Source organism: Vanellus vanellus, assembly GCF_965231255.1.
Source record: "Vanellus vanellus genome assembly, chromosome: 2".
Classification (NCBI taxonomy): domain Eukaryota; kingdom Metazoa; phylum Chordata; class Aves; order Charadriiformes; family Charadriidae; genus Vanellus; species Vanellus vanellus.
The window spans coordinates 117,651,332-117,663,323 of NC_138906.1; the positions used below are offsets into that span (position 1 = coordinate 117,651,332).

Sequence of the window (11,992 nt, forward strand, 5' to 3'; positions counted from 1 at the left end):
AAACTCCGTGATTCTGTGATAAGTTTGCTTCATTAATGATAAGCTGTAGTAATATGTGACGGTATATAACTACCTGGCTGCCGCTGTTACTGGTTGTACTACAATACTGATCAATGTTACTATTGATCAATACTACATTATGGATTGATGATATTAATTTTTAATAGCTTGATTCATTCATATTCCTTTTATTAATCATAGGTATGTTTGCTAGTGATGATTTTTCTGGTAGTATGTTCGCTTGTGGTGATTTTTGTGGTATTTGTAGTGAACTATAATAAAGTAGAGAAATTTAGAGGATAAAGCTTCCATGTCCTTCGGTATTACAGAATTGGGATCTCTCCACAGCTGTAGGCCAGGTGACCCTTTAGGTTGTGACCGTCAGAAATCGGCCTTTTGCTCTGCGAACTTAAAACCCTTGGTACGGTGGAGTCCTAGACCAGGACTAGCACTTCAGACCCCTGCAAGAGAACAAATAATACTTGGTACAATGGTGCTGTGGCCATATTCTGACAGGCACAGTTGGATGTGCTTGCCGTTCACAGACCTTCTGATTTAAGAGGACAGAAACAGCAAAAAGCTGTTGGTAGCACTGACTGGAGTCACCGCTGTGCACGCTCAAGTACCATGTGGCTTGGGACATGTCACCACACTGCCCTGACTGCAGAGCTTGCAGGGGGGAGTGGGCTTGAGTCCCACCAGCTCAGGCCTGCCACCATTCACGCCTGTCTTCACCTGCTCTGTTGGATTGAGCCTTCACATATCATTGCGTGTGAAAGCAATCAGCAACCTTCAGCTTGCCAAAGCCCAAGAGCAAAACACAGCCCAAAAGACGCTCATGAAAAAATTCACAAAATTCCCAAAATCTTATAAGTTGAAAGGGTAGTTTGTATGATGAGGATCTCCAGCAAGGCAGGGGGCTGGAGGGAAGGTCACCATTTCAGACAGCTGGCATGAGGCACTTCTTTTTTTACTAATAATCACTCCGCAATGTTGGTTCCATAATGAAACCAGATTAAGAAGAATACTCAGTCCTTGATGATTTTCAGGCTAAAGTGTCAAACGTTCTTGCTTGGGGTTGAGAATTACATTGGTTTGGTGTCAGTAATTAATTTTGAGTGGCAAATGTAAACACACTTTCTCTTCATGACACTTCCTCATAAAGAAGAAAGCATCTGTGTGTTATCTCTTTTACGGCATCCATATGGTTCCAGTTATTGAATTTGGTTTGTTTCCTAGTTTATGTGGAAGTTACTAGCTGACATGGTAAGGAAATCTTGTTATATTTCCAGTCTAAAGGCAACTGGGCCCTATTGTTTCTAACTGTATTAGAAGAGTACGTATTTTTGTTGCTGTCCAAACTAAAATGGTCTTAACAGCTTGTTTCAGACAGAAGCTGTTTCCCTGGCAGGGGGTGTTACTTGCTGCTCAGAGGTGTCCTCTTCATGTGTCCACCCTTATGCACACCAGCCCCTCTTCCAGGGAAGTTGTACAGCTTGTCTTGTCCGGCTGGAGCACCATAGCTGGCAGTGGGAACTGATGCCGACTGCTAATAGGAAGCTGTGTACTTACAGATTGTGCTTTAATCTGTAGGTCTTTGTTTAAGGTTTGGCAGAGGAGCTGCTTTTCTTCAAGTTCGGATGACTGGGGGGTTGATTTACTTTTTTTTTTAATTGCCACTGGTTGGCGTTTTTTTTTTTGCCAAAATAACTTCTTTACTGAAAACTAAACTAACTACTGAAAATCAAAAACTAAAATTGAACAGTATATGTAACCATTGTCTGCTAGCAAATGCTTGGGCCTAGTATGTTGATCTGTTTGCTGAAGTGATCAGTCATTTTGGGGGTATTCTGTTCAGTTTTAAGTTCAAAAAGAGCCTGTCCTAAAAGAACCTTTTTTTTTTTTTCCCCTTGAGAGCAGGAGGTGTGACAACAGGGGTGCTTCTCTGGCTTAATTTGACAGCTGAAAAGTGTGACTTGGCTTTCCTGTTTCATTTTTTACTCCTGCTTGGATAGAATTTAAAAGGAAGCTGAAAAAGGCTTATTATCAACTGTCCACAGCCATGAAATTAGGCACACACTTAGACATTTGGCAGCGCAACACAGGCTGATGAGGTGGTTGGGGGGGTGGGGGGTGTTAGAATATCTGCTGTCTCAACTCCCTGCTTGCTTCAGAGAAACAGGGGAAAGATTGGAAGCCATTCCTCAAGTGACTAGCATTACTTATTCTTTTTTTCATCATACTGTTTTATTATGTTATGCTTTTTTTTTATTTTATTTTACATGTCATCCTTCAATCTGGTTGCCGAACAATTGCTATTCTGCATGGATTTCAGATGTATTACTGATGTGCTAACAGATGAAGAAGATTATGCTAAGCCATCTTTCCTTCAAAGCTGGACTTTGGTACCCTCCATCTTCCTAATCCTTCGGTTGTCTCATCAGTTTTGGTGGGAGTAGCTCACTCAGGAATACACCACCAGCCTCTGAGACTAAGACAGGTTGGAGGGGCAACTGTAATGTTGAAATCTGGTGTGTGAGGAGTTGTTGTTCAGTGTAATTTGATATTTATGCTTGTTGCCCTCCAGAAATACTCCAAAATGGCCATCTTAGGAAAAAGGGAAGGGGTGAGCTTAAAAAGATCTGTGCTCTGCATTGCTTAGAGAATGGGAAGGGGACTGTTTGAGGTGAAGCCTGTTGTTTGCTGGCATCTTCTCACATGTTCCAGGAGCGCAAAGTCAGACATTCGGTTTGTGCTACATTGGTGACTTTTTGCCTTATAAGTCTGTGTGTTGGTTTAGCAAGGAGATTGCGCTGTTCTCTGCTTCTTCCAAGGACTTATCTGATTTGCGGTTCTCTTGCAATGAAATAGCTAGGGAGAAATTCAGCAAAATTGACCTATTTGATTTGAAAAATAAAGAAGTCAAAACACCTCCAATCCTTCAGTTTCCCCAAGGAACAGTCTTTGATGCACTATTTAACAAAATAATTCTCTATTGACTAAAACACAGCCTGACTTGAAATCATCCCATCTGCTTCAGAACAGCAAATGTTGAAGCATGGATATCTGGCTTATACAATATCCTGTGCCTGGCTGGGCTACTCAGACCAGCGTTTAAAACAGGATTGAATGTTCAACCTTACAATAAAATCTTAATAGATTTTAAATGGTATGTGAAGTGGAGAAATGCTAACAGATGATGATCAGTTCTCACTGTTTGCCCTTAAACACTTAGAAGTTTTGCTGGACTGAGTAAAAATGTCGATCCATTTTGGGAGGTAAAAAGCAGGCCCAGTGCCATTTAGTAATTTTCCCAGTAAGGCAGTCCTGTCTATGATCAAGCATATACCCAAGGAATATGAGTATTGAGAACAAGGTATTAAGGTAGAAAAGGAAGTCTCTTTGTGTTGGTATATTGTGTATAACAGTGAGTTTGCATGGGTGCAGCTGCGTTGGTTTAAACAAGGAGCTTATGCACATAGGGATACTCGGGAGAGTGATATGAATTAACCAAAAGTGTGATCATTAAGAGTGTTAATGAAAACACATAAAATCTGTGCTTGGATAGCTATGTTCAGAAGCCTGGTGCCCTTAACCTGCAGTAACTTCATAGATGAGAAATGGGGATGTTTCCTGTATAAACAACATGAACCTCGAAAGTTTGATAATTGATGGTTTCTTCTAGAACTTCTGGTTGCCTTGGCTTTGAAGGATACTCTGAAACTGTCAGCAGCAGAGGGCCCTTATCTTCCTTCCTAAAGCAGCATCCTTATTGCCAGAGAGAGTTGCAGGTGCTTGGCTTTCTGTGAAAGCTTTTGACAGTTTATTGGTGTCAGATTTAGTTAATACAGCTGGGATTTATATTCTGGGAAATAAACGCCTTGGTATATCTAGAAATAGTGTTGCCGAGTCATGGGATGTTCATACCTGGATTGGAAAATTTACTGTATATTACAGTTAAGCTGGGCTGAGGAGTTTGGTCCAGCTGGATGTTATTCATGTATCTGATCTAATTTTCTGACTGTTTTCTGCTACCTCCTAGGAAGAAATAAAAAGCTTATTCTTAGTCTGAAAATGTGTAGATTAATATTATTCTAGATACAGTGTGGTAGTTATGTGGAGGACACTCTTAGTCACATAATATAGTGTTAGGTAGTCCTGCGAGGAGCAGGGAGTTGGACTTGATGATCCTTATGGGTCCCTTCCAACTCGAGATATTCTACGACTCTATGTATAATTGATGTAACTTTGCTTGTAGTTAGGAGCACAGGCCTCAAGAGAAGGCTGGACAACATATAGTAAACATTTATACCGAGTGTTATTCTTCTGTGTTTTATGCTTTGAACAGATGGACTAGATCTAGTCAAATTCTTTGAGGTCTATGATATGGGCAGTGATGACTTTGCTTCTGTATCTCTCTCAGACACTTCCCACTTCTACTACTGCATAATGCTGCATTGCAGAAAAACAGTAATGGTATGGCAAAGCTGAGGGCTGATCACAAACGAAGATAAACATGTTTCCATTGATTTATGAAAAAAACATTGCTGTTTTATTTTCAGAGTAGGATGAAGCTTACTCCTAAGGGAAGAGAAGTAATAAGAAAGTTCTTTCTGTAAGACAGTGATGTTCAAATTGTAAATTCTAGTTTATGGATACCAGTTTACTGCTGCTTTAATCATTCAGGAGTGATCTATATCTTGTTCCAAATATGCATCTAGGTTCAAAGTAAAGGTGGGTGCAGATCTGCGGGATAATATTTGTAGATGCAGAGTTGTACGAGAAATTATTAGCCCAGACAAAATAATGGTGAATATCACTTTTTGCTACTATACTGTGTGATTTTCTATTTAACACCATTAGATGAAATATCTCTTATTATATGCATTTCTTGACAAATATTTTTTATTCCTTCTTCAAAACCTGAATAATGATGACACCAAATGTTGATATCAACAATGAGCAGTATTGAACATGACCACAGAAGATGTATTACTAAGAATTTTATCCTGTATTTCTGTGCCAGAACTTCCATTCAAGTCTGTGAGGGAACCCCACTTCCAGGACCATCTTCTAGAAGATTTGAAGTGCCTTTTATAAACAGGGAGGCTTCCAGAGGAAAGCCTGTTAATATTTTTTCACTAATGCTTGGCCAAAAATAAACTGGAAAATAAGTTTTTCAAACTACAATTTTGAATGAAAAGGATTAATTTGATGGGATTCACACATTTTGATTTGGAAAAGTTACTCTGTTGACTGATATGGGCTGGATTCTTTGCCCTGTGTGTTCCCTGGCACACCACAGCTGCCAACCTACTCTGGGGGCTGCAGTGCTGCACAGAGCTTTCGTGGGATGCCATATACCATGAAATGCCAAACTAGGAACTCTGTGAATACAGGGTGGCAAGGACCTGACAGGCCTGTTTAACTTTTTGTAGGGAGAAAAATTATCCCTTGTGTGGGAGAGAAGTGCTGCTTGAGAAACTACTGCATTTTTTTTTGTCAAGAAGCTTTTCTGCTGAAAATTTCAGGCAGCGATGTCCATGTTTTAGGGGCCTTTACCCAAGTGTATGTTGCCAAGATATGCTCATTCCCACAGAAGACTCTGCTCTACTTCCTACAGCTCCTGATTTGCTTGGTTCAAACCTAGTCTGGATATTGCTATAGTCATTGCAACTCAGCGTAAATGTGGCCAGAAGTACAATACAGACAGAATGGCAATTCCAGCTTTTCGTTTCCTTTCTATTTCCTGAATTTCTACCACTTCATATCAATTTTGCAGCTCTTTTTATGAGAGTTTGACAGAAAAAGAAGTCAATAGAATCCTTCAGTGTATTTTATTCTTTTTTCCTTATCCACAGATGCTGGTTGCAAACCAACAATGGGAAATAAAGGAATCAATAGAGTGGGTCACTAAACCAGCTGAGTTTAAACCCTCATGGATTAAGGAGCCAACTTTTCCAGAAAAGGATATGCACATCCAGATGGGACTCACAACCATTTCAAAGGTTGGAGAGTTAAATTTTTATTTCAGTAATAACACAGTGACTCCACTCAGTACTGTAGTGTAATATGGATACTGTTCTTTCACATATTCAGAGTTCAGGTTGAATTAGTTATTCAGAGTACCATTAAATGTATTTGCTACAGGACCTCAATGCACATTCTGCACCTGTATTCCCTAAAGTTTAAAAAAATAGTTTGTTCCTAAAAAAGTACGTAAAAGGACTGTAATGCCTGCATGAGGAAGGCTGCCAACATTTAGTATGAAATATGAATGGGCTTGTTTAAAAAATGTGTGTTTTCCAGTGAAATTGGAAGTTCGGTTCAGAATTTGTGGTCCCAACATGCTATACTTAGCAGCACTGCTAAAACCCCAGATATATAGCATGTGCATTTCTTTACTGCTCCACACCCTCTGCTATGTAATTCTTTACATGGCTTGTGGAGCAGAGAAAGCAGGAAAAAAAAAAAATCAATAAAAAGTTTTATAACATGTGTTACGTTTTCTACAAAATGAGTAGAAAACAGTATGCTGAATCAACTCTTATTCCATCCTTTATGCTACTGAGTAACTCCGTTGGGAATTAAAAACCAGAAGCAAGTCTTGAATGTTTGTTATTTCCTTGCAGCCTTAACAATGCTAGGAATTGGTGTGGCAACCAGAGAACGTGTGAGTATATGTCTAAGTGCTTTGGGCTTTTTCCTAATTATTACTTTTTTAGTGTAACTACTGCATAACCTTTGGAGCTGGTGCCAAAACCCCTTTGCATTTCTCACTAAAGTTAAATGCCGCAGCTGAAAATTATTTGTTATCTATTTCAGCTATTCCCTACCAAGGTTGCATCCCTTCACCTTATCTCCCTGGTTCATTCTTCCCACACACGATTTCTGTGAGCAACCTGGAAATGTCTGATTTTTTAATTACTATTATGAGAGTATCTGCTAAAAATTCGTATTCTCACATCAGTGCGGAAAGAATGCATCCATGATCGTGATTGCCCAGATGAAAGGTAGAGAAGCAAGATATAAAGTGTAAGTCCATGCTGCTCCATGGAGCACGCTGCAGCTCCATGGGACAACTTGGGTAACATCTATGCAGAACAGTGTACGCTGGACAATGTGAGAGAGAGCTCAGGGCTGCTGAAGGTGATATCCCCTGTAGCCCAAGGATAATTATCACAGCTCCCATTTCGCTGTGGGTTTGGTGCTTAAATGAGTGTTTTGCTCAGCACAGCAGCGCATATGTAGACATGACCTTGCAGGGGCTATATGAAGGAGTGGTTTTTAGAGTTGAGAGGCTCCTGGCTCTTCTTCTATCAGCTGTATTTGTGCTGCGCTAACTCTAGCATTAGTAGTAAGTCACTGCCATCAGCTGTATTTAAATACTTTTCACATAAACTATTTTTAATGAGTCCAAAGACCAGTACTAATTCCCGGATATATCATAAGTAGCAAGGTGTCAGTAGATAGGCTGGTGCTTTTTAGAATACCAGTCTCCAACCTAAAGTAAATTGTTCTTTATTGCACCCATCTTTTTGCCAAGTCTTGACACCAAATCTATGGAGCCAAACAATGTGAATTGACAAATCCCCAGTTCTCTGCAGCAACTGGAGACAACAGCGACTGCATGAGCATAGTTTCTCTGCTGCCAGGTTCTCATGCCAAGCCTTGCTATGAACATATTTCATTGTGCTTTTCGCTCTTAGCTGTTGTCTACCAGTAGATAGGACACTTAATTTGGGGAGGGGGGTGTTTTATAATGAACATCTATTAGGATGGGTTTGAATTACCCATTAGTATAGCCTTGCTTTACAAAGTAAAGCCCAGTTCTGAATAGTGGCTTTACTTGATGGTTTGTATAACCTTTTTCTTCTTCTCACCATAACATCTGAGAACCACATAAGCATTTAATGTATTTATCCACAGAATTCCCCTGTGAATAAGGAGACTACTATTATCTGTACTACAAACACAGGAAATTAATATGAGGCTTGAACTGACTGAACAACTTAGCCAAGCTCTAGACAGAAAATCTGTAGCACAGCTAAAAATGGAATCCTGACTCTTATCCAAGTGTACCTTGTCTACAAGGCCATATCTCACCTGGCTGGACTGATCTACAGAAGAAGGAATGAGTTCCTACAGCAGAATCACTGCTATATTCACTTTACCTGTCTCAAAACAGGAACATCTGCTCATTCACATAGGCAAGCACATCCCAAAGCTGCGCAGTCCCGAGCATGCGGAAGTGGGGCTAAGACAGTCCAGTCCCCAATGTACCTCAAGTCCCTGCCTGGGGACACAGTGGCGTGACTGGGGGGGCGAGTCATCCAAATTCTCATGGGATCCCCCATTTAAATGGAGTAATTAAAATAATTTGGATTTATTGAGACACACAGAAGGGACACTATACAAATGTTTTTATATGAGTTGCCAGCAGCTCTTGTAATATGTTAATCTGGGAGACTTCAGGTCTTAACTTTTTTTTTTCTTCCTGTGCACTGCCACAACAGAGTGATCTTTAACCAGCTTCTACAAGCTAAGGCCTGGAGCTGTCTCCAAATTGACAGCTGCAAGCTGGGAAGCGTGAATGAAAACTTGTCTGTGCTGCTGATGGCCAAAAAGTTCCAAAGTAAGGCTCTGCATAATGAAGCAGCAATGAGAAAATCTTTCTGTCCCCACCCTCCAAGCCAGTCTGATTAGTTTCTTCTGAGCATAAGCTTGCATGCCCTGCTGTAGTTTTCTTTGTTTCATGTCGTGCTGTAGAGCTGCACCAAAGGGCTTTCGATGTTTTGGTTTGGGACTCTGTCTTTCTCTCGTCTGGACTTGGGGGTCTCTGTGACTTAGTCCAGCACTTGATAATATTTGATTATATCCCAGTATCTGAAAGCCTTCAAAGCAAGTTAGTTATACAAAATACTACAGCTGCAATTAACTATAGTGATCATTCTTTTTTTTCTTAAAAAAGATGTTGCTACATGGTGGTCACAGCATGCATCTGTCTTGTTACTCTACAAGCCCAGCTACGTGTGGGCTACAAAGGGAAGTTAGAAGTGTGGATTAAACTTCAAGCAGGTGAAAGTGAACAGTTTGTGGTTTTGATAAAGGTACTTGAAACCTGGGCTGTGTTCCATATTCAGACACTTTCCAGACGCCAGTCACTATGGTGGCAAACCGACCGAGTCAAACTAATTAACAGACTATTGATTTTGATGGCTCAACGGGTAGGTGTTTGTCTCAAAATTCAGAAACAGTTCCTTCTTTTCTGAACCCTCATCGGTCATGACCAGGTAACTAATATTCTTTCTGGTATTGCAGTAAGGCCAATTTTGCAAGCTATCACAACACGTCAGAAATAATGTCGGTTACGAAAGCTTGTCTAAGAAGGTAGAACATAGAGGGAGTTAGTATTTGAGAAAAGTGGTAAGAAATTTCTTTGCCATCTCCAAGTTGATTGAATTACCCTTGGAGAGTGGGGAAATGATAAAAGGATGCATTCAGAGGAGGAATGACAGAAGAGAGGAAACTCTTCAAGGCCAAATTATGAGGCAGAATGAGTGTAGTAGTCCGCAGCGCAAATGGCAAGCACTCAGAAATGCTATGGATATGCAGAGCTGGTAAGGAACTGACGTCTAATGCCACCTGTACATTTAAGTCATCAGCTGGGGAGTGTGTGGGACAGGGAGCTGCTGGGACAGTTTATTCATCAGGAAGTAAGTCCAAGAATGCCCCCTGCTCTCAGCAGGCCTGTGGGTTCCTTTCATAGCTTCCTAAAAGGATCTAATAATAATGTCCCGTGTTTTGTCTAAAATACTGCTCCGAATATAGCCTGCAGTCATACTAGTCAATTTTGCAGCAGTAAACAGTCTTCATACTCGGCAAATGAAAACAGGAGTACCTCCTGTTTAAGTCTATATATTAAAATTCTTTGAATATTCGTATTTTTTGCTTGAAATCATAGAAGTCTCATACCTATTAATTTAAAACATGTATTTTCACTTTTATTCACATTAAGATCTGCTGTCTAAAGTCAGCTTTTTATATTTTTCTGCTCTTTTGAGTAGCATAAACCTTCCTGGACTTCAAGGTAGAAGCTTCATTTCAGCAACTGCTATTGGTAGTAAATTGTGCTGATAAAAGGGAACAGTGAAGTTGTAGTTAATTCCTCTTCCAGAGCTGTATGTATTGGACTGTTTAAGCATGCTATGTATGCCCAAACACCTGTGTCAGAATAGACCATTTGTCATGTTTCATAAAGGTAATACTTCAAAGGGTTAAGTTTTCCTTCTGATTGGACTAACTCCTCTTTAATTTATGAAATGATTCCCATTCTAAATTCTTCTCTTGGCTGTGTATTCCTGTCCTGGTTAACTTCACTGAGACTGCTAATTCCCACTAGTCAGGCCCTGAGGCCAACATTTTGTTTCACATCCTCTCCAGCTACAGTTGCTAAAATGCCCTGCAGATTCCACCTCATCTGACATGTTACATAAAGTGGTTTCCAGCAAAAGGAACTCAACTTGCTAAGTGTAGGCAGAACTGTTAAGTGAATTTGCAACTTAAACTGTTTTCTTGTATGCTAGAGGACTGTAGATACGCTGAAGAACTTTTAACTTATAAAAGTATACACATGGTAAGAAGTTGCTGGCAACCTAAAGCTGGGAGGCATCATTAATGCAGATGACACCTTGAATATCTGAACTAGGTTACTTTAAAATATAAGACTGCTACAGCTGAGATTAAATTTACTGGAAGAAGCATGTGATGTGGGGTTCAGGTGTAGTAACAAGAACACTACTATCTGTGTGTTCAGTAATTTGAAAGCAGACTCAAGTGTGTTTAACTACAGGCTGGCACCGGAGTGTCCATTTAATGCAGCCTCAGAAAAAGATAGGTTTGTATCAAGTTTCTCATACGATCTCAGCTGAAATAGCACGTAGAGTCTGCTCATCTCTGTTCAAGAAAGATGGACTACAGTAGACACTGAGGAGAACCTTTCCAAGAAGTAGTGGCCTATTTACATTTGATGTACTTACAAAAGGTAATGACATCTTCTTTCTGCAATTTTGCTGTGTTGGTCTAAATGACAGGAAAAGAAAACAACAATTTAAGCTTAAGAAGTCCTACTTGGTGGAAATTAGAAAACTAGTTATATTCTAAGACTAATGTCCTGAATGCATTTTCCGCAGCAAACAAGGGCAGAAAGACACAACCAGTTTTACAGTGAAAGCTGATTGCTTTATGTAAGGAAATTTCCTACGTGCCACCTCAGGTATGCTGCAAAGTATCTCCACTGCAATGGAAGACTTGCAAGGCTTAATACATAAAGCAGACCTTTCATGTGGTCTTCAGTACACTTATACTGAAAAATGGGGTAAGAGATGGACTAATATGGTGAACACGTAGGGTTATTGATTTATACCCTCTAAATGCAAACTGTGAAGCTGAAAGGAGTGTGACCCTAGTCAGAATTCAATCCTAGGAATGGACGAGGTCTGTCTAAGTTTGTGTTGCTGACTCATCTAGCTAACACATAAAGAGATTAAGAGAGTACCCTCAACATTTGTTCTCCCCCACAGCTTTAACCAGGCAACAGGGATAGATTAAGACTGATTGGGAAGAGGATTCCCACTAGCTTTTCAGACAGGCTCAAAGGAAGATACAAATTCCTACTTCAGTCTTGAAGAGCTAAGGATGTTTTTTACTGTACTGCGATGTCTTCATTGTTGTCTGAATGGCTGAAAAAATCTGTAAAAGATGTGGATGTTCCACTGAAATGAAAGAATATTCTGCAAGAAATTATCCATTTCCAGAGGGAGAAGTTTGGCAGAAGCTCCCTTCGAGCCAAAAGGCACAGCAGCATTGACTATTTAACCCTGTAAGATTTTAGCTGAGAAGTAGGTTCCTCAAACTTAATTTTGAGCGCATGACATGACTTAGTTTGAAGATCAGCGATCAGTATAATGAAGATCGGTATAATGAGATTTGC

At 40.1% G+C, this 11,992-nt stretch overlaps 1 protein-coding gene across 1 annotated transcript; it reads left to right on the top strand.

The window, feature by feature from the left end:
* Nucleotides 1-3,048: 3,048 nt before the first annotated feature.
* On the top strand, nt 3,049-11,869 carry ENOSF1 (enolase superfamily member 1; the record flags this gene model as incomplete). The annotated part of the gene is made up of 7 exons (XM_082499219.1): nt 3,049-3,128; nt 4,722-4,809; nt 5,862-6,008; nt 6,971-7,035; nt 8,469-8,635; nt 8,770-8,905; nt 11,761-11,869. The coding sequence occupies 7 exons, from the start codon at nt 3,049-3,051 to the stop codon at nt 11,867-11,869; spliced, it is 792 nt and encodes a 263-aa protein (XP_082355345.1).
* Nucleotides 11,870-11,992: the final 123 nt, after the last annotated feature.